Source organism: Schistocerca serialis, chromosome 2, assembly GCF_023864345.2.
Source record: "Schistocerca serialis cubense isolate TAMUIC-IGC-003099 chromosome 2, iqSchSeri2.2, whole genome shotgun sequence".
Taxonomy (NCBI): domain Eukaryota; kingdom Metazoa; phylum Arthropoda; class Insecta; order Orthoptera; family Acrididae; genus Schistocerca; species Schistocerca serialis.
In genome coordinates, this window is record NC_064639.1 from 878,858,774 (window position 1) to 878,882,997 (window position 24,224).

At 43.3% G+C, this 24,224-nt stretch overlaps 1 protein-coding gene across 1 annotated transcript in view; it reads left to right on the forward strand.

The window, feature by feature from the left end:
- LOC126458210 (kielin/chordin-like protein) overlaps positions 1 to 24,224 on the forward strand; it is a 53,834-nt gene that overhangs the window by 15,985 nt on the left and 13,625 nt on the right. Inside the window, exons 4-5 of the mRNA XM_050095104.1 lie at positions 12,506 to 12,630; positions 15,906 to 16,028. Coding sequence (XP_049951061.1) covers positions 12,506 to 12,630; positions 15,906 to 16,028 — 248 coding nt within the window. The remainder of the gene's footprint in view (positions 1 to 12,505; positions 12,631 to 15,905; positions 16,029 to 24,224) is intronic.

A 24,224-nucleotide genomic window follows, 5' to 3' on the forward strand; every position in this document is an offset into this window, starting at 1 on the left:
CGCCCTCCTGGCTCTGGCCTAGTGCCCTGTCTCATACATCGCAATAACTCAAAGAAACACTGCGGTTTCCTGCCTCGTTGTTGCACCACTCAAAACAAATCGTGCATGCAATACTGTCGTCATAGCCCTGCGCCTGCCAGTGCCACGTTTACATTGCCTGCCCTGCTGGCTGTCGACTGTTACCACACTCTGCCAGCGGCCGAAGATTCCATCGCCCAACCGCGCCTTCATTGACTTTCGATAATATTTCCCTTTCCCTCAACTAGGACTGACACTAGCGCAACACACCTCCCTCCTTTCACACGTCCCGAATCGAGATAAAACAGACATGGCCTGTGGCTGCGTAAACATAACCTGTTCACAAAACTTGCATTCTACAGACTGAAACTAAAGAGAACATCAAAAAATTAACTCTACACCTATACACCGTTTACCCATGCCGTAGGCAACTGATGTGTTGGCACCTCCTCCACTGGTGCTCGTTTCCACATTGTCCACAAAGCTATACTCAAGAAAAATAGAAGAAAGGCACACTCTGTGGCTGAAATGCTCACTGTCATTATCCTGTGGCTCCGATGCTATTGTAACGTTCGAACGTGTTCCAGTACTTTCTTAGCCGAGATAGATCCTTTTTGTGCATTAATAAAGGAATGCAACGTTTCCAAAAACTCTAGGTGTAACGTGGAGTTCAAGTATGTTAGATTCTGCACTGGTAATATCTCTAGAACCCCTTCCAGATAAAACAACATTCTCTGTGATAAAGTTAAAGCTGTTTCACCCGTACATGATGCTGGAAGACGGAAATCCTCCCCCACAATGTCACAAATCGTACCACTTATAATTATTACATCCTTCTGCAGTTGCAACCTCCTTCTTTTATCCGCTCTCTGATTGGTATAACAAGTGACCAACACCCATATCGGCGGAAATTCCGAATATAACCAATGCCTCCCTACCTTCTGGAAGTAGGAATGTATCAATAATTCCTCTTTCTCACAATCTGAGCCATTCGTAATCCCCAGGAACAATCCAACTTCGCATGTACTACTATCAGAAAAAAACTGGTCGATTAGGGCAAATCATCACTCGCCCTACGAAGAAAAGCAACGAAACATACCTGTACCATATCTTTTCCACTACAAGTTACAACTACATCGTAGCCGGCCGAAGTGGTCGTGCGGTTAAAGGCGCTGCAGTCTGGAACCGCAAGACCGCTACGGTCGCAGGTTCGAATCCTGCCTCGGGCATGGATGTTTGTGATGTCCTTAGGTTAGTTAGGTTTAACTAGTTCTACGTTCTAGGGGACTAATGACCTCAGAAGTTGATTCTCATAGTGCTCAGAGCCATTTGAACCATTTGAACTACATCGTACGACATCCTCAAAAATTCCGGACAATTCACTCAGTCTCTATCGAATTCTCTGAACAAATAAAATAGTCTCCCCCATTCTGTGACAATTCGAAAGTTTGTGCATTCAGTTCTCGAATCCTGTCTGAGAAAACCTCCACTGTCTCATTAACTAATGCACGTAACTTTTCACGAAAAAACCTGTTTCTGGAACCTCTGGCGTAACCCACCCTCAAGCTCTGAAAACATCCCCACATTGCTCAACGTTTCATGATACAATATGGACGACTTGGTTTCCCTTATCAAGTGCAACTTCGCCACTCTCAACATTACAACATCCGACAACCCATTGGCCTCAGCCATTGTGATAATGTTATTAAGGAATACCGACATATCCTCAATTGCTTTACCGGAAAGGGGTTAATCAATGCCACGATTGCTGGGTAAAACCGTCTATGACACCCCACGACCTGTTTCCCTTCTCGCAGTGCCTCAAATCTCCTTGCTAATTCTTCATGTTTTTCTTTGTCACTTATACTCGCCTCCGACAATACCCGAATTTGCTCTGTTAGAGAGGCTACAGCTTCCGCTGTAGTCACTGACGCAGCCTCCGCTGCTTGCCTTGTTCCCACCATTCTTGCTTATAACTCCACTGTAGCCATTAATTTCACTCTGCTACTCCTTAAACTTAGTTCTTGCGGTGAATCATCGCCCATCCACATTCTGAACAATTGCGCATCAAATGACCAACTCTCTTACAAATAAAACAATTCTTTGACACTCACTTTGTACACGGTAATCCGTGTCCTGACAGGTTACAAAAATTACATCTCTTAGGCGCTATGTTATCATCTCTCCCATTTCCCCTGAAACCAGATAAATCTACAGACTCCTCCAGCCTTACAAAAGACACCTCTAAAAAGTACATCCTAATTAACAAAAGAATTACACATAAACCATAAATCAAACGTCACTCACCCATCCACATCGTGCTCGTGTGCAGGTGAACAATCCTGCTTTCCTACCTATATTGGTATGGACGAACACCTCTCGAACGACAAGACATAAAAAGAAGTGCATGACCACCCGTCACGAACGCCACCAAACACCTCCATCAACCCTCTACACCGGCACATCTCAATGCTACTTGCTCGACATAAGATGTGGGAGTGAAAATCCAGTACCAGTGTTGCAACTGGCACCACCTCTGACAAAACTGTTGCGTGTTTGGTGGTGAAACCTGGGACTCCAGATGGCCGAGCTGAAGCCGGAACCCACCTCGCCGTACTTTGTCAGGAGGCCGAGCAAGTTCAAGAGCCTTAAGGGGCAGTTTAGAGCGAACATGGCCCGTAGACTGGAGTGGAACCGAGCCCATCCTGGACCTGCTGGAGATTGCTGTCACTTCCCTCTTTCAGGTAGACAGTGTGATCTCCTAGTTCCAGGCTGCTGTTCCATCCCGCCAGAGTGTTGTGTCCCCCGAGGCGGAATATACCCCAAACAAGTACATTGAAACAAAGTACAAGTTAATGTAGAATATTTCTAGCATTGCTGGCAGACTGGCCCCTATAAGCGTACACCAGCACAGGTCCGTCCAGACGCTTGACTGACCTGGCACACTCTGTGTCCCAAGCTAAAATTGCCTGTCTATTTATATTGGTTTTCCCCTCGCTTCTGACGTAGTGTCAGAGAGGCACAGAAACAATTGCAGAGATAAATTCCCACACGTCAGCCACTTACAAATCGCCCTCCTGGCTCTGGCCCAGTGCCCTGCCTCATACATCGCAATAACTTCAAGCAACACTGCGGTTTCCTGCCTTGTTTTGCACCACTCAAAACAAATCGTGCGTGCAATACCGCCGTCGCAGCTCCGCGCCCGCGAGTGTCATGTTTACATTGCCTGACCTGCTGGCTATCGACTGTTACCACACTTTGCCAGCTGCCCCATATTCCATCGTCCAACCCTCACCTTCATTGAGTTTTGATAAAATTTCCCTTTCCTTTGACTAGGACTGACACTAGCAAAAATGGTTCACATGGCTCTGAGCACTATGGAACTTAACATCTATGGTCGTCAGTCCCCTAGAACTTAAAACTACTTGAACCTAACTTACCTAAGGACAGCACACAACACCCAGTCATCGCGAGGCAGAGAAAATCCCTGCCCTCGCCCGGAATCGAACCCGGGATCCCGTGCGTGGGAATTGAGAACGCTACCGCACGACCACGAGCTGCGGACGACTGACTGACACTAGCACAACACACTTTAGTGCCCGCTTGAGGGTTCTTCGAACCACCTTCACACTATTTATCTACCATTCCACTCTAACAGCACATGGGAAATGTAATTACTTAAACCTTCCCGTTCGACTTCTGATTTCCTTGTTCTATTGCGTTTCGCATTTCTGCGCAGGTTTGCGGCAATAAGATATTTCAGCATTCAGAGGAGAAAGTTGGTATCTGAAATGTCGTAAAAAGATCTTACCACACCGAAAACCGCCTTTGTTTAAACCAGGGGTCTCCAAACTACGGCCCGCGGGCCGAAACCGACCCGCGAGGGCCGGCAAACCGGCTCGCGTTAGCTGGCCGGACATCCCCGGTATCCGGCCCGCCAAATATTTGAGGTGGTACCTATACTGCCAGCAATTGAGTTTCGAGGCCTATCGCGGCCAATACACCGCGACATTGGCTCTGCTACTCACTACAAGACTACATAACTACACTTATTGTTGCGCCGCTTGAAATAACAATGCGTTGACACACTCTATCTCTGTTACGTCTTGCAGTAATAGTGTTGCTAACAATGATTTTGAGATTTCGTTAACTTTGCAGGACGCTTTCGTGAAGAATGTGCAGTGACATACTTTTTTGTCCGTGAAATTCGCCAGAATAAAATGCGCCAGAATTTCGGTCAGGTACGTACACCAATCAAAATTATGTAATTAAATAAAACTAGCAGTTCGTTTCAGTGCTAGCTATTCCCACAACCTTAGATTTTTGCGATTTCATCTTTCCTTTAGCCTTACATTACGGTGATGATGGAGTGCTAGGGTGCGTTAATCGCACTAGGTAGATCTTGGCCCTTATGACTTCGTGGAGGAGTCAATGTGGCCTGCGGACTGAAAAGTTTGGAGACCCCTGGTTTAAACGGCTGCGTCGCCAACTCGCCTACTATATCCGCGACTAGCTTAGCCCTATTTCACGGTATTACAAAACTAGCTGCCCTTTCTTTGGGTTTTTTCGATGTCCTCCGTCAATCCTATCTGGTAAGGATCCCATACAGGACAGCAGTATTCCAGGGAGAACGGATAAGCGTAATCTAGGCGATTCCTTTAGCACACATGTTCTGCCAACAAAACACAGTCTTTAGTTCTCCTTCCCCGCAACATTATCTCTGTTATCACTTCCATTTAAGTTGAACACAATCGTAATTCCAAGGTATGTAGTTGATCTGCCTTTAGATTTGCGTGATTTGTCTCGTAACAAAAATTTAACCGATCTCTTTTAATGCTATGTGGATGATCTCACGATTTTCCTTAGTTACAAACAATTGCCACTTTTTGCGCCATGCAGTCATATAATGAATTCGTTTTGATCTTCTGCTGATTTTACTTGATAGTAAATTACGTGATTGGCATGGTATGTGCGAGTAGATAATTTGGAGGGACGAAATTGACTCGCTAATCGGAATTGATTTCAGTCGGGCAAGCTCCTTGAATTCTGATGAGTGCTATTGCAATCTTTGTATAAACGTCGTAGAGTATGAACAACAACTTCACTGAATAACAGCCGGCCGCTGTGGGCGAGCGGTTCTAGGTGCTTCAGTTCGGAACCGCGCTGCTGCTACGGTCGCAGGTTCGAATCCTGCCTCATGCATGGATGTGTGTGATGTCCTTAGGTTAGTTAGGTTTAAGTAGTTCTGAGTCAAGGGACTGATGACCTCAGATGTTAAGTCCCATAGTGCTTAGAGCCATTTGAACTGAATAACAAAGAGCTTTAATAATACAATTGTTTGCAAAACATAAGGGCAAAAGTAACATAGGCTTGTTATGTAATTTCCAAGTAACATCCAAATATATTATATGTATGTACGTATATATGTATGAATATTTGTGTGTGTGTGTGTGTGTGTGTGTGTGTGTGTGTGTCTGTGTGTTTGTGTGTGGATGTGGGTGTTCCACATCTCCCCCTAAACTACTGGACCGATTTCAACCAAACATGATACACATATGCCTTACTGTCGGGCAACAATCGCTGTGGGGAGCCTGAACCACCTGTGTACCACAGTTCAGCAGATATGACGTCAAAACCAATGAGATGCGTGAAAAACTGCCGCATCCTGCATGACGTTTAGATTTATTACTTTTGTGCCACTAACTCTATTTGCAATAAATTTCGCAGACAATATGCACATATCCGCTAAGTGGACCTAGAAAATTATATCATAATACCGCACATAATTCGGCAGGTGTGACGTCATAGAGCCTAAGATGGTTGAAAGACTGTCGCATCGAGCATAGAGTTTAAATTTATTACTTAGTTCTCATGAAGTCTATTCGCAACACATTTTGTAGACGGTATCCAAATATACCACTGAATGGATCTACAAAATTATATCATCGTACGACGCACACTTCAGGAGATATGGCTTCATAAAAATTAAGCACATGGCCAGACGCAGCGTGGCCCTGGCTTGGATGCACAGCTGTAAATAAATACCTGGGAAACTGTGGGTTTCTCTGCTGGTAGCACATGTAGCAACAACTGCCACAGTATACTACAGAACGTAATTGAAAGTAGTGCAAAGTGATACGAACAGAAATTTTCATTCAAAGACGATACTTGCAGTGAAGTCACTGTGATTCTTGACCGTCACATGGACATTACAAAAGGATTGACAAAGTTCCCAATAGGGTGTGTTATTACCACGCACGACAGTGCATGCTCTCTAATGTGCTCAAATGCCAGGCACAATGTTGGTAAGGAGTTCTTGTCTTACACATTGCATTGCTTCACCATCGCTGTTGATGACTGCTAGATGGACGTTGGTGCATGACAGCATGCTGTATTACGTCTGCCTAATGCATCACACACGTGCTCGATGGGATTTCATTTGGCCAATCCAGTCGCCGAATATCACTTTCGCCCAATATCACCTCGTTCCAAGTCTCCTCCATCTTCGCAATTTGATGTGGTCATGTATTTTCATCCATCAAAATAAAGTGGTGGCCTCACGCACCCCGAAAATATGCACATAGAGAACGAGTACAGCATCAGAACAACGTTAACCACTGAGTTTTCCGTATTCAAAGATCTGTGTGTCAGTATGCCCAAGCGAAGTCTCCAACAGCTTAACATCTGAACGTCGCAACTGACCTTGGTGACTGTAGTGGCTGGAGAGAATAGGTCATCAGACTGGACAGATAGGGCTGTAGCGAACGTCTACAAAGCAGACACACCACTGACGTTGAAAAGTGTGGAGCAGGGCGTGGCAGTCGCGCAAACATTTACAACACGTTAACGCAACATGCAAGCAGCCTATCGATGATTGTAGCCAATGGACTCGTAGCCTACGATTACATTTTAAGTTATTTGATTAAATCTATAAACCCTCTTTGTATGGACTGGACGCAGTGCAATTAGTGCTTATTCATATGCGTGGGAGGCACCCTGGTTAAATCTATGGAGGATAAGGTGATGACAAGTTAATGGTTTGACGATTAGAAGCATAGCCTCCTTCCACGGTTGTAAGGCGTCAGACAGACAACCTACAGTTTGAATATAAAACTGATCAGAGTAGGAGACAGCGTTATGCGCTGCAAAAGCAACAATTTTGTGAAAGGTTATAGGTTGTTGAATTAAGGAAATGAGATAGCAGGGACCCCAGGACAGATAGAATTTGAGCGCTGCGGCGATTAATGGCTGCTGACTTGAGATCTGAGGTGTTAACGGCCTTACTGTGATATGAAGTGATAGTTTGAAAACTTGCGAAGCGATGCATTGGTAAACGTGGGAGGGTTTCAAGTAATTATGAGCTCTGTGAAGCGGAAGGAGAACTGCAGGGACATTGGAGGTTTAATGGGATGGAGACCCAAGAAAATGAGTAAAAGAACTGAAACATTACGGATGGGCAAAGTCGTACAGGTAGGATGTGTAGAGTCTTGTACTGCAAGGAATCAAGGGGGAGGATGTTGTTACGAGTGGCCGGTATCTTCTTTCCACAACAAGAATGTACACTTGATTTGTTACAGTTCTTTATTTACATGAACTGGGAGATTTACTTAACCTGAGTGGAGTCCATGTTTTGTGGTACAAGCTCATCAGCGATAGTCCTCTTGCAGATAGTAAAGTACAATTCTGGTTCAGGTAAAATAGTCTCACTGTGGTCACTAATCTGGTCGCTATGTACTGTCGTAGCTTGTGACGAACTGAACCTGCTCTGCAAGTAAACTGACAGACAGCAAACTGGATGTTTGAGTGAGGCCCATCGAACAGCGGCGACGGCCTAAATACTTGCTGTCGATAGGGCATTGGCGGCGTGTTGCTTGTGGGTGTGTCTCTGGCCGCTCTCGTGATAGGTGCGCTTGATACAGCACCTACTAATGGATCTTCTCGCTTCATCTTTGCCGACCGGTATGCTGGCGACACTTTACACCAGCACAGGAAGCTACTGTTGCTTTGCAAAGAAGAATTTTGGAGCGGTTGAGAGGTGGCCCTCCTAGTTAGGCATGAGACGGCTGAGGAACAGAATACTTTAATGGAGATGCTTTAAAGAATTTTACGTCTCTGAACTTCGGTTTTGCTTATCAGAAAAATAATTTCGAAGTCCGAAATGTGTTAGGAGTGAAATTTTATCAAATGAACTACATAATGCTTGTCAGCTTCACATCATTCAGTAAAGCTTTGCTTCACGCAAGCGCAATGGACTATTTATCTTACTGATTTTGCCTATACTTAATGAACATACATTTGTCACAATGTAATAGTATTTGCTCTAACAGAAGCAATGTAGCTATGTTAACAACATTAACCGACCTTCATAACAAAATGAACAATTAATTGAAAAATCCATTTTTTATAAAGATTGTTGTACGTAAAATTGGCTATCGCATTTATAAACGATATCGATCTTGTACATTTTAAGACAGTACTTCTGTTCTATGGTAAGTATATGTCTATGGTAAATAGGCACTTTAACAGTTTCAATCGGCACTCCTTGCATTCGATTACGAATATATTTCCAGTGGCTTCCTGATAATGTCGTTGTGGTCTTCAGTCCGAACTGGTTTGGTGCAGCTCTCCATGCTGCTCTATTCTGCGCGAGCCTCTTCACCTCCAAGTAACTGCTGCAACCAAAGTCCTCCTGAATCTGCTTCCCTCCAATAATAAACTGGTGATGCCTTGATGTCTCAGAATGTGTCCTATCAACGGATCCCTTCTTTTGATCAGGTTGTGGCACAAATTTCTTGCCTTCGCAATTCTATTCAGTACCTCTCATTAGTTACGTGATCTACTCTTATAATCTTCAATAGTCTTCTGCAGCACCAAATTTCGAAATTTTTATTCTCTTTTTGGTCTAAACTATTTATCCTCCACGTTTCACTTCCATATATGACTATACTCCAGACAAATACTTTCAGAAACGACTTCATAGAACTTAAATCTGTATCCGATAGTAACAAAATTTTCTTCTTCAGAAACGCTTTTCTTGTCATTGCCAATCTGCATTTTTATCCTCTCCACTTCGGGCATCATCAGTTATTTTGCTGCCCAAATAGCAAAACTCTTCTACTTCTTTAAATGTCTCGTTTCTTAATCTAATCACTCAGCATCACGTGATATTATTCGACTACGTTACATTATCCTTGTTTTTCTTGTGTTGATGTTCATTTTACATCCTCCTTTCAAGACCTGTCAATTCTGTCCAACTGCTCTTCCAAGTTCTTTGCTTTCTCTGACAGAATTACAATGTCATCGCCAAAACTCAAAAGTTTTTATTTCTCTTACCTGAATCTTAATTCCTCTTCCAAATTTTCCTATGGTTACCTTTACTGGTTTTTCTATGTACATTATAGAATAACATTGGCGATAGGCTACAACCTTGTCTCACTTCCTTCTCAACCACTGCTTCCCTTTCACGTCCCTCGGCTCTCATACTGCCACCTGGAATTTACATAAGTTGTAAATAGTCTTCCGCTCCCCGTATTTCTCTCCTGATACTCTCACAATTTCAAAGAGAGTATTCCAGTCAACATTGTTAAAAGCTTTCTATTTCTATCGCTTGTACCTTGTCCTGCGATTATGCAGGTTCGGCCATGGTTAACCGGATTTAGCATATTGATTTTAAGAGGTGACCGGACGCCCTTCCTGCCGTCACCCCATACCCCACAGGACGGAATTAGTGTACACCAGCTGTCTGCATCGAGTGTAAGTCGTGAAATGGTGTGCACGTCTTTCAAATGTCTGTGGGTCATGTAACTGAGGCGGGACGTGGGGACGAGCCCGGTATGCACCTAGTAGGATGTGGAAAACCGCCTAAAAACCACATGCAGTTTGGCCGGCACCTCGGCCGTCGTCGTTAATCCGCGGGGCGGATTTGATCCGGTGCCGGCGCGCCTGCCCGAGTCCAGGAAGCAGCGCGTTTGCGCTCTCGGCTATCCTGGCAGGTTGTTAAAAAGCTTTCTCTAAGTCTACAAATGCTATAAATGTATATTTTCCTTGCCTTAAACTACCTTCTAGGATACGTCGTTAGGTCATTATTGCCTCACTTATTCCTACATTTCTCCGGAATCCAAACTGATATTCCCTGAGGTCGGCTACTACCATTTTTTGTGAGGAATGCGTATTAGTATTTTGCAACCACGATTTGTTAAACTGTTAGTTCGGTAAGTTTCACACCTGTCAGCAACTGCCTTCTTTGTAACTGGAATTATTACATTCTTCTTGATGTCTGAGAGTATTTCACCTGTCCCATAGATCTTCCACACCAGATGGTGGAGTTTTGTTGTGGCTGACTCTCCCAAGGCTATCAGTAGTTCTGACCGAATATCGTCTACTCCCACGGTAACTTTTCAGAGTCTGTCAAATTCTCCTCGCATTATCGTATCTCCCGTCTCATCTTCATCTACGTCCACTTCCCTTTCTATGACATAACCTTCAAGTTTATATTCCTTGTATAGACCTTCTAGAATGATGGTTTTACCTACGTGTCATCTTCGTTGCTTCCTTTTCCAGAAGCAAAGAATGACTTTCTACAGTAAAAAACGCAGAACTGACAAAGCAGAAAACAATCTTACCAATTACTGAATGAATCGAAAATGAAGTTATAGGAGTATAAAAGACCGATTGTCATTGCAGCGGGAGGGAACAAAGGTCTGACAGTGGCAAGGTGCTGAGGATACAAAACATGAACAAAACACGAACTTTTAACCTCTTTATCTTGTCTCAGAGGCACTGAGTGATATAAACAGTAGTAAACTTTTAAGTTGTACAAAATTCCAGTCATTAATTTGACGTGCAGCTATTTATTCACCATTCAGTATTTGGTACATTCTCAACTGTGATGAAAATTTAAAAATTTGTCCCAGAGGGTCTCAGAGAGCTATTAACATTTAATTGTCTTGCTTGCAAAACAGACGTTAGAAGAACTACCATTTGAGTGACACTTCAAATATTGAAAGAAAAAGTATGAATACGAAAATGTTTGCTTTAACTAGCCTTATAGAGTAAGAAAATGAGTCTTAGCAAGGCTCACATGTTTTAGAACAATAACACACAAAAGAGCAAAAAGGACGCGATTGATTCGTAGGTTTAAGAGTGATCTAAGTTAGCTAAAATAGAACGCATCAGCCAACACAAGATTACCAGAGAGAGCTCAGCCCACGCATTATACAGTTGCTTGATTCGGCTCACATTCTGAAACAAACACAGCGAATACATTCAAACCACGTAACAGAAACAATTTAGAAACTGAACTAGGCTCTTTGACCTTGCCGTAGTTGACTTGAAGCACGGGAAACTGTGGCTGTTTGACGAATGCATGGTCTAAAGTTAACAGTCAATTGCAGATACAAACGTTTTATAACAGTTTAAACACATGAGGATACTGTAGGAAACACATGTAGAATTTTAGAGAATCAGTATTTGCACTTAATCAGGTAATAACGGAACTATAACTGGGTAAAATATTGGCCTTTTCACAGCTGCCTTAACATCAGCTCGGGCGTGTTGCGATTAGCAGGCATATTAATACACATTAAGAAAAAAGGCCAAAAGAAAAGCTGCTGGCGAAAACTAAACAACGCTATAGGCGAGATGCCAAAACAGATTTCAGTGACATGAGCTTAGCAAAGGAATAGAAGTTTTTTCGAATCGTGTGTAACATTTAATCGCACGAAAGACAAGATGGTCACCACTTATTTCTATACCATTCGTTGATTAAATAAGAAATACGGGCAAGACCACATCAACCAAGGTCGCTGAAATGGAAACTATACCATCTCAAAACGTCCAGCCCGCGATCTTGAAGGCAAATGAAAGCAGTGGTTCTTCAAAATGGCGCAGGCACGCTCTTCGTGGTAAACGACTGCCAACCGCAATACGCCGACCAGACCTCCGCTTTCAGCGAGCGACCCCTGTCAGCATCCGGAACAGCCAGAAAGAGCGAGAGGCGTCGCAGAGAATCGGCCGTGTTGGTAAATCTCATCCAAGAACCACAAGGCAACCCTCTTGGAACACCAGGGAAGCCGTCGCTAAGAAACGAATTGCAGAGAAGTTCTACGAGTGGCCAGTGTCGATTTAAGCACGCGCACAGCTCTACAATAAATCTGCTGTTGTGTGTCTATTCCAACCCACTAACCAGCATGGAGCCTGAAAGAAGCAACAGTATAATTAACTAAATATAAATTACTAAGAAATGACAAAATGTTCACATTCCCTATATCACATTGGTTCATTACACAAACCTGTTAGTGGTTGACTTAAACCTTGCGTAGTGTTGGTTTTTGAGTACTTTTTCTAATTTCTAACATCAGACTGTATCTATAAAGCTGATGGATATCAATAAATACAAAAACCCCTTTTTTTTTAATTTCATCCTGTAACACGCTAAAGGCTAATGAATCTCGAAAATGTCAAAAACGAAACTTAACTTTCCTTACAGGAGAGAAGCAACTTTCCTTTGTCCAGGAACTGACTGTGGAATAGTTGGCGTTCCTTCGGGTCGGGAAGCAGAATGCTACATGACAAATGGCCTAGATGCGTGTTGCCCCACTGGAGTACGATGTGGTGAGTGACTAAAATTAAATAAATTCATTATATTCATTACATCCAATGGGGATTTATTAAATTGTTCTACAAGTTAACATTTATTGCTGTCTGTACTAAATATCCCGCAGAACAAGTATGTAGGGGCCATAAAAGAAATAATGCTAGGAATTCCTACACGAGTCACAGGCGCTGTCAGACTCTACTTTACATTTGTCTTCTAGGAAAGGTTTTAGGAAACTCCTCTCCTATCTACTTGTGGTACAATGTCCAAGGACAGGGGTTGACGGGAGAACGTACATTGCAAACGTTTTTCTCGACTGGTCTTTTAATACTGCGCTTGCTGTGTAAAAAATAACAATTTCCCAAGTCGTAAATGTACTTGCAAAAATCTGCAGACAGTGAAAACTTTCATGTTCATCTACATCTACAACGATACTCTGCAAATCACATTTAAGTGCCTGGCAGAAGGTTCATCGAACCACCTTCACAATTCTCTATTATTCCAATCTCGTGTAGCGCGCGGAAAGAACCAACACCTATATCTTTCCGTACGAGCTCTGATTTCCCTTATTTTATCACGGTGATCGTTTCTCCCTATGTAGGTCGGTGTCAACAAAATATTTTCGCATTTGAAGGAGAAATTTGGAGACTGGAATTTCGTGAGAAGATTCTGTCGCAACGAAAAACGCCTTTCTTTTAATGATGTCCAGCCCAAATCCTGTATCATTTCTGTGGCACTCTCTCCCATATTTCGTGATAATACAAAACGTGCTGCCCTTCTTTGAACTTTTTCGATGTACTCCGTCAATCCTATCTGGTAAGGATCCCACACCGCGCAGCAGTATTCTAAAACAGGACGGACAAGCGTAGCGTAGGCAGTCTTCTTAGTAGATCTGTTACATTTTCCAAGTGTCCTGCCAATAAAACGCAGGCTTTGGTTACCCTTCCCCACAACATTTTCTATGTGTCCTTCCAATTTAAGTTGTTCGTAACTGTAATACCTAGGTATTTAGCTGAATTTACGGCTTTTAGATTAGACTGATTTATTGTGTGACCGACGTTTAACTAATTCCTTTTAGCACTCATGTGCATGACCTCACACTTTTAGTTATTTAGGGTATATTGATTATGTAATGATGTTAATTATATAATGGTAAGACGGCCATTGGGAGATGTGTACTCTGACTATAATTTATTGGTTAAGGAATGAAGATCAAAGAAATTTGAGAACGGCTGGAAATTATGGAGATGAGAGCAGGATCACTTAAAATGTGGAGAACTTTTTGAGAGTTTCACAGGGAGCATTAGGCCATGATTAATTGCAATAGAGGAAAAGGACACAGCACAACTAGAATGAGTAGCTTTGAGAAATAGTGAAGGTATCAGAAGATGAATTGAGCTGAAGGACATGGGCCAGTAGAAGTCTTGGAATAAATCATGGGATAATCAGTTTAAGTGACAAAAGGAGAAAATGAGAAGCTGACAAAAGGTAGTACAGATGTCAAAAACATGAGTTTGAGGAAGTGCAAAATCGCTAAGCAGCAATGACGTATGGACAAAAGCAATGTTATAGAAGCATGTATACCTAGGAGCAAGACAGACAATGCCTATACGAAAATTAAAGAGTACTTTGGACGTAAAAGAAGATGCTGCATGCATATCAAGGGCTCGTCTGGCAAGCGTGTACTAAAAAAGAAGGGGAACTTCGAAGATATAAGAAATACATACAAGGGCTATAAAAGAACAATTAACTTCAAGACAGTTTTACAATATGAGAAGATTAAGTAGATGAAAGTAAGAAGAACTTGATAAACAACTGAAAGATTCGATTTGAAACAAGGCCCCTGGACTAGACGACATTCCCTCAGAACTATTCAGTTCCTTGGGAGAGTCAGCCACGGCAAAAGTATTCCATCTGGAGTGTAAGCAACATGAGAAGGTGAAATACCATGAGGCTTCTTGGAGGATGTAATAATTCCGATTCCAATGGAAGCAGGTGCTGGCCGTTATGGATATTACCGGACTACCGGTTTAGTAGGTCTTGGTGGCAAAATACCGACACCAATGGAAAAACTGTTAGATGATCAGTTTGAGTTCTGCAGAAATACAGGAACCGCAAAGAATTACCTATCCAAGAGGATAGGTTAAAGTAAGGCTAACCTACGTTTGATGGAAACATTTTGACAAAGTTGACCTGAATACATTCTTTGAAAATCTCAAGCTGGCGGGAAAAAATACAGGAAGCGGAATGATGTCTACAGCTTGTACAGAGTTAAGAATGAGTCGACTGACATGAAAGGGAAGCAGTAGCTGAGATAGGTGTCAGATGTTATTCAATCTGTCTTAGCAGCAATGTACCGATTATTACACAGCCGGAACTGTAAAAATTACAAACAAAAAAACTTTGTGTTCAGAAATCTGAATCGCATGAAATAAATTTTCGTGAATTGGGTATAACCTGATGAAGATAAAGATAAGAAATATAATTCCATCCATGTTAATAACTGGAAGCAGAATGGGATATATACCGATAACAGCAAAAATACTGTTGTAGATACGAAAAATGCACCATATACAATGATACATATTGTCACAATAAAAGAGCAAAATTTTATTCTATTTTTTGTGCTGTCTCCTTAAACTTGAGGACAGGGTGGATACCTGTCGGCATAAGGGAAAATTTCTTGTTGATAAATGACATAAACTTGCCATAGAATTACTTGGTTTCAAGGAAGGAAATGAGAAAAAGTTTTGCTTCGTGGGTTTTTCTTTCCACGCTATTAATACCGTTTATGCTTATATGGTTCAAGAGATTAGTCAGGTATCTGCTGTATACCACTCTTTCATACTGCACTGATCAAATCTGGAGAACTGTCATGGTCTTTACCAGACCAGAAGTGTGACAAATGTGTCATTTACGTTGTTGGTACAATCTACTGCGATAAACACCCCCCAACCCGTTTTTGAAACCATTTTACAATTCAATATATACTATAGCATGACCGGCTTGCAGCACGCAAACTACAATGCCCAAGACAGAGCTTCCAAGAGACTGGTCATCAAGGGGTATACATGAGGTTACACGGAAGAGATTCACGTTCACCTGATAATGAACTCAACAGAGTAACTTTACGTCCGCTTGCCGCTCTAGTATCGCTGTGTAAAACGAAAGCATTCAGGAGTGTCGCAACAGTGTACGTATGTAACCAGGAAATGAGGTAATTTAGAATAGCCTTATACTCTACCGAGGAATATTCCTGTATCTGTCTGTTAAAATAATATAACTTTTACAGTGAATGATACCGACATTCCTCCGGCCGAGTGTTCATACAAGGGGAAGACATTCCGAGAAGATCAGAGAATAGATGGAACTTACTCTGAGTGCAAGAAATGTGTCTGCCAAAAAGGATTTGACGGTAAGTGACTGCCTTCCATCATGCAGACTTCCATCTGCCTTCATACCGAACGACCTAATGTTGATTAAACATAAACAGCCAACAAATGAATTCAACAGTGTTGTGTACCGTCGATGTGACACGTTGATTGTGTTTCGAGCAATACTGCCTACGTATGTTTCCTTATTCACTGGTAGTCACAATTTCCCGGTAAACAGGTGCGTTTTTAATAAGTGTTACTTCCATACATGTTAATAATTAAATTTACTCTCACATGTGACGAGTATTTGCGCGTCATCTCTGCTTATATCATTTCATAAAACATTAATGTAACCAAGTAACATCGTGTACTTGTGAACAAGTAGGCTAGCTTGGAAAGTTCACATCCAAAACCGAAAAGCAAACAATTAATATTTGCTGTTAGTCATCACTCTTCAGAGATAAATGAGTTTTTTAAAGGGCGTTATATATTCAAAAGGACAATATTCAATTTTCAACATTTCTTTGCTGTTGGCACGTGACACATGCTAGGCACAGTTCACAGAAATCGTTAACCACTGTGTGACCGATTGTAGAGTCGTCTAGGCACAAACCCGGACGCGTGATATGGCGTGCGCTATCAAGGAGGCGTTGAAAATTGGATATTATCATTTTGAATGGATAACGCACTTTAAAAACATCCAGCATCTCTGAAGAAAGATGAGTTATAGTAAATATTAATTGTATGCTTTCCGTTTTGAATGTGAACATTTTAGGCTAGATTAAACTGTTATGAATATCAATTCAAATACACACACGGAGTTACTGTCTTGCAGCCCAATGGCTGAGAAACCATAGCAACTGAACAACTTGCATCAGTACTCCACGTTTATGTAAAAAATTTCATTCCTTTAGTCAATAATTAATGAGAATTGTTTACTCCCACGAATATCTTGCTCGTTACTCTATATGAAAATGGTGAAAAATAATGGTTGTTTTATACATACATTTTTATTGACCAATATGGATTCGGAATGTGACCTCTTGAAATATTTAAAATGCAGAACATTGTGCAACTCTTTTAAGCCAACATACTCGAAGCTATACTTCAGAGCAAGAATTGTGATAAGTACAGTCAGGGTCTAAAAATATAGCGACTTGTATTTAATTGTTAATGGATTCCCAAAATTTAACCGAATTCTAGCTCTAGCGGTTATCTCTTTAATTTGAGTGTCTAATAAAGTAGAGAAGCGAAATGCAACTATGTGTTTAACAAATGAGGAGCGCCAATTCTTAAATTACAAGATATCCATCTTCCTTTCCGTCTTTCTTTTTAATCTAACGTCGCTTATTATATTGAGTTATCAGACAGAAAATCTATTTCGCATCGTGATGTGATTAAGACCATCTGTTTACACACTAAACGTACAATGTGCATCCAGTGTTGGTGCATGCATCCAATCTACACAGAACATAATTTATACGTGTTCTGCTGGCGTCGTCAGCTCGGACCGCTCGAGATGGCTATAGCAGCGATAACAAATTCGACTTGCATTTTCAAAGACGAAAGTTCTGATCCCCATCTGTCCAATCAGTCACTTCTATAGAATTCCTAAATCACTTACGGTAAATAAAAGGATGGTTCGTCTGAAAAGGATAACGGCAGATTTCATTCCTGTCCATCTACAATGTGAGTTTAGACTTCGACTTTAACGATGCCTTCATTCATGGAAGGTTTAACGCTAACTGCCCTTTCACCGAGACTGAAATTTTAATCCATAAAATTCCAGAAATAGTAAGGCAGGAATACACTAATTGTATTTACGAGGCCGTTCAATAAGCAACGTAACACGTTGGTCTCCGAAATTAAATTGGCTTTATTCAGGATTCCATTACACCAAATTGTTACCCACTCTTTAGGCTACAGAACGCTATTTTTTAACATAATCTCCGTTCAATTCGATGGCCTTACGTCATCATACTTGGAGGACCTGTACGCCAGTATGGTACCACTCTACTGGTCGACGTCAGAGACAACGTCTTGCCGCATAAGTAACCTCCACACCATCCATGTAATGCTTACCGCACATTGCATACTTCGTTGGGACAAATAGATGGAAGTCGGAAGGTGCGAGATTCGGGCTGTGAGGTGGTTGAGGAGGAACAGTCCAATGAAGTTTTGTGAGCTCCTCTCGACTGTGCGGACTAGCGTGAGGCTTTCTTGCTTTGTCACAGGAAAGCAGAAGTACGTTTGCATTTTTTAGGCGACGAACACGCTGAAGTAGCTTCTTAAAATTCTTGAGGGTAGTGCTATACACTTCAGGGTTCATCATTGAACCATGAGGGAGGACACTGAACAGAATAAACCCCCGAAGTCCCAGAAGACCGCTGCCACGACTTTACCGGCTGAGGATGCAGCTTTGAACTTTCTCTACAGGGGAGCGGTCGTGTGCCTCCGCTCTGTGGATTGCTGTTTTGCTTAAAGTTCGAGGTGATGAGCCCATGGTTCATCGCCTGTTACGATGTACGACAAAAAATTGTCACGATTGGTCTTGCAACGCGCAATCATTTCTTTCATTACCCTGTATCGTGTTCTGTTAGACGGAGATGAACCCAGCACATTTGACTACCTATCCTGGTGACAGATCCGTCGATCACCCCGAATGAGAGTGTCCGCACGTTCCAACATTGCAGGAGTCACAGCTGCGCGCCGCCGACCGGCACACAGGAAATCGGACAGGTTTCCACGATTTTGTTGCGATGTTGACACACACCTCGCCCAACGACTCACCGTGCCTTTTTTCACCACCTTTGTCTCTGTAGACGTTCTGCAGGCGCCTATGAATGCCTGCGATCATCTGGTCTTGCGCCACAAATCAGTGACAGCTCTGTGCTTACGTCACTGACACCATTTTGAAGGCAACCGTAGAGCCGCCACCTCGCGGAACTTCATAAAACTGTGCGGGCTCAAGCGGGAATACTTCAAAATACACTCCTGGAAATTGAAATAAGAACACCGTGAATTCATTGTCCCAGGAAGGGGAAACTTTATTGACACATTCCTGGGGTCAGATACATCACATGATCACACTGACAGAACCACAGGCACATAGACACAGGCAACAGAGCATGCACAATGTCGGCACTAGTACAGTGTATATCCACCTTTCGCAGCAATGCAGGCTGCTATTCTCCCATGGAGACGATCATAGAGATGCTGGATGTAGTCCTGTGGAATGGCTTGCTATGCCATTTCCACCTGGCGCCCCAGTTGGACCAGCGTTCGTGCGGGACGTGCAGACCGCGTGAGACGACGCTTCATCCAGTCCCAAACATGCTCAATGGGGGACAGATCCGGAGATCTTGCTGGCCAGGGTAGTTGACTTACACCTTCTAGAGCACGTTGGGTGGCACGGGATACATGCGGACGTGCATTGTCCTGTTGGAACAGCAAGTTCCCTTGCCGGTCTAGGAATGGTAGAACGATGGGTTCGATGACGGTTTGGATGTACCGTGCACTATTCAGTGTCCCCTCGACGATCACCAGTGGTGTACGGCCAGTGTAGGAGATCGCTCCCCACACCATGATGCCGGGTGTTGGCCCTGTGTGCCTCGGTCGTATGCAGTCCTGATTGTGGCGCTCACCTGCACGGCGCCAAACACGCATACGACCATCATTGGCACCAAGGCAGAAGCGACTCTCATCGCTGAAGACGACACGTCTCCATTCGTCCCTCCATTCACGCCTGTCGCGACACCACTGGAGGCGGGCTGCACGATGTTGGGGCGTGAGCGGAAGACGGCCTAACGGTGTGCGGGACCGTAGCCCAGCTTCATGGAGACGGTTGCAAATGGTCCTCGCTGATACCCCAGGAGCAACAGTGTCCCTAATTTGCTGGGAAGTGGCGGTGCGGTCCCCTACGGCACTGCGTAGGATCCTACGGTCTTGGCGTGCATCCGTGCGTCGCTGCGGTCCGGTCCCAGGTCGACGGGCACGTGCACCTTCCGCCGACCACTGGCGACAACATCGATGTACTGTGGAGACCTCACGCCCCACGTGTTGAGCATTTCGGCGGTACGTCCACCCGGCCTCCCGCATGCCCACTATACGCCCTCGCTCAAAGTCCGTCAACTGCACATACGGTTCACGTCCACGCTGTCGCGGCATGCTACCAGTGTTAAAGACTGCGATGGAGATCCGTATGCCACGGCAAACTGGCTGACACTGACGGCGGCGGTGCACAAATGCTGCGCAGCTAGCGCCATTCGACGGCCAACACCGCGGTTCCTGGTGTGTCCGCTGTGCCGTGCGTGTGATCATTGCTTGTACAGCCCTCTCGCAGTGTCCGGAGCAAGTATGGTGGGTCTGACACACCGGTGTCAATGTGTTCTTTTTTCCATTTCCAGGAGTGTATACCACAACAATTCCCGATTTTTTTTTTACCTAAGCTGTCCGAGAAAAAATTTATTGCATTATTTATTGAACGACCCTCGTAAAAACAGTGATAAAAATGCCAAGCCTCCAAATATATAAACAGGATATTCTACTAGGTTCGTCTGAAAAGCACGGCGAATGGTCTCAGAAAATAAAGGAGATAAGAGTTACAAACAAAAGATCTCTTCCGGCCTTCGAAGTAATCACCAGTAACGACAACACACTACTGACGTTGGTTGTAAAGTTGTTGTAAACTGTAAGCAAACGCTGTCCAGAAACTATGCAGCACTAAATGACGTGCTTCTCATCGTCTTTCCCACCTGTCTCGGGTAGAAATTCACGGTCCCTTAACGTCTTGCTGTCGAAAAAGACGATCAACATCGTCTTAAGCTCGGATTTCCTCAGCCAATGTTTTTCTTCATGGTGGGGAATACGATGAACACCATGCCATCGACTGTCGCTTGATCTCCGGATCCTATTCGCAACAGGAAATCTCATCTCCTGCAACGATGCGGATATTCAACAGCGCGCGACCGCGCTGCTTCCAACGACAGCACTAGAAGCGTTCGCTAATATTTCGCTAATATTCTCCAACAGCTTTACAATCAATTTCCGATGTGTGTTGTAGCTAAAGGTGATTATTGTGAAGGCCAGTGAGCGTATTTTGTTTGTAACTCTAGCTTCCTTTATGAGACTATTCGCCGAACGTTCCAGACGTACATTGTCGGGTGTTGTGTGTGTGTACGTGGAGGGTTGCTAGTCTTAGCAAATATTTTGAATACAGTTACTGTATTGCAGTCTTTACACTGACGGAAAAAATCGCAACAGCAAAAAGAAATTACTGTAGAACAATGAAATTTCGGGGATACATTTGTCTAGGTAAAATGTTCAAGTGAATGACACTGTAACACGGCAGGCTAATGTAAGCGCGAGAGAAGCCGTTACAAATCTAAAGAGCTGGTACGTCAATAACCGGTGCAACTGGTAGAGTATTAAATGCAAGCATGCGAACGTCCATGCACGATGTTTTACAGGTGCCGAATGTCAGTTTGTGGGATGGATTCCTTGCTTCTTGACTTCATCAGGCAATACAGGAGCTTTTACCTGTAGTTTCGAACAAAACGCTACGGAGATGTTTCGGAAACTCAAATGGGAGTCCATAGTGGGAAGGTGACTTTCTTTCTGTTGAGAAAATTTTTGCGGATGAAGCTGCAGTCCGTTAATGTCCGATATGTGCTCGATTGGAGACAGGTGATCGAGCAGCCCAAGGCAACGTGTTGGCTTACAACAGTGGTATGTGGGCGCGCGTTATCCTGTTGGAAAATACCCCTGGGAATGCTGTTTATAAATGGCAGCACAACATTCGAATCACCAGACTGATTCACAAATTTGCAGTCAGGGTTCGTCATACGAAATCGCACCCAAGGTGTGGATTCAGTGCGTCTAGCACACGGACAGGTTGGTTGCAGGCTCTCAGCAGGCCTCCTTCTAACCAAAACACGGCCATCACTGGCACCTAGGCAGATTCAGCTTCCACCGAAAAACACAAAGAACCCCCATTCTGCTCTCCAATGAGCCCTCGCTTGACACCAATGAAGTCGCAAAGTCTTGGGTCAATGGAATGTACGATACATGGTGTCTAACTCGGAGATGTACTTGAAATATCCAATTTGAAATCGTTAGTTCTGTCACTGTGGTTCTAACTGCTGCTCAGATTGCTGCTGCGGACGTAACAGGATGCGCCAGAGCCACAATCCGAACACGACGGTCTTCCCTCTCGGTAGTGGCACGTAGTCGTCCGGAAACCGGTCTTCTTGCGGCCGTCATTCTCGTGATCACCGCTGACAGCTGTCATGTACAGTGGCAACATTCCCACCAAGTCTCTCTGCAGTATCGCAGAAGGAACATTCAGTTTTTCGTACCTCCATTGCACGACTACGTTCAAACTCAGTGAGATGTTCATAGTGGTGTCTTTGTCATCTTAAAGCCATTCTGGACTAACATCGACTCACCATACGCAATCTCTAAGATAATTAACGCTCAGGACCGTTACAGTTTGTATTTAAAGCCAACCTGACTTGAATTCTCATAGTGGCGCTGCTAGCGGCCTTCTTATGCGAATGGCCAGACGTTTGAATAGATACCATCTTTCAGGTGCTGAAACACGCCTACCAACTTTCGTTTACGTCGCAAAACTCCTTCTTGGAGCAGTGATTTTTTTTTCGACAGTGTGGATTAAAATTTAAGTATCGCTGAAAAGGAAGTTAGAGACGAACTCGAACCTCGCTTGGGGAAAGGACGGCGAATGAAGTCAGTCGTTTCTTCTTCAAACAAACTGTCCTGGCATTTTCCATAAGTTGTATACGGAATTCAAGGAAATTCCTGGTTGGTCAGATGGGGATTTGAACCGCGTCTTGCCAAATGCATGTCCAGCCTCTCACCGCTCCTATAGCCATCCCGCCCTGTCCGCACTGATGAGCCCAATAGAACTCGTACTGGTTCGGTTCCAAAACGCACGCTCTCTGGACTTATTAATCTTATCAGGACCTCTCTTATATGGACTCCTGAGAATTTAGCTACACTTTTAATGAAGATTTAGAGTAGTTTAGACACTGTATTGATCAAATTAGGAGAAGTCTTAAAAAGGCTCTAACTTCTTCTTATTTACTTTGAGCTTCTGGTTTACTTCTGCTGTTCGGTTAAGACTGTTTATGCATAAGTTACAGCGATTGTCATTTTCTACTTTCATTTAGGTAGTGTCGTACGCACCTTCCACCTTACGCCACCTTGCCAATTATTTTGTAAAATTTGAGATTACCTTACTGCCCGTAATAAATAGAAGCTCTGTTTCATAACGTCCACCCAACGTTGGGATTAAATCACCACACAACTGTCCGTTTAATCCACGCCACATGCAGTCTATTGTGTCCTAAACTAATATGTCTTTTATAGTATCTGCTACATAGCGTCTATTGTCCTGAACTAATATGTCCTTTACAGTATCTGCTAGATAGCGCCTGTCTCTAAGATTGACTGAGATCGCAGGCACTGAACACAAGCACACTCCGGTCTTACGCAAAATAAATATATATAAGTGAGACATAAAAGAGATAAAATATCTACAAATATTATTTATCAAGAGCTGCTGTAACTCTGGGCTGCTGTTTGCTACTGAAGAAGCGCATGTAGGTAGATAGCGCAACCTCGTTATACATAAAACGTCTTCCAACAAACTAGTAAATTTTATGCATGTCGATTTATTATTGACAGCAATTTATAATTTTACAATTCAGGACGTTCTTGTTGGGTAGCTTTCATCATTAAACAGTGCAATCAACAATCAAGCAAATCATCTTTGCCTGTAATACGGAATATCACCACTGAAGACTGTGCAGTTACCTAGCTCGAAATGGCGCAGCTGTAAATAATTTCGACTTCAAGTCGCCTTTATCTGATGGTAGATGCCTCTACAGTTTCACGATACTATCTTCAATAATATGAGTTCGCAGCATCAGAAGAACGAAATTCTTCAATCCTTACCCCTTGTGTCTTTAAATATTGTTAGTTAAATTATAACCGGTAGATCAACGAAGTTTGTCACGTGGCGACTACGTAAAGCCGTGCAGTCGAAATTGGCCAACAAAAAAAAATTCTAATGTGTGTGAAATCTTATGGGACTTAACTGCTAAGGTCATCAGTCCCTAAGCTTACATACTACTTAACCTAAATTATCGTAAGGACAAACACACACACCCATGCCCGAGGGAAGACTCGAACCTCTGCCGGGATCAGCCGCACAGTCC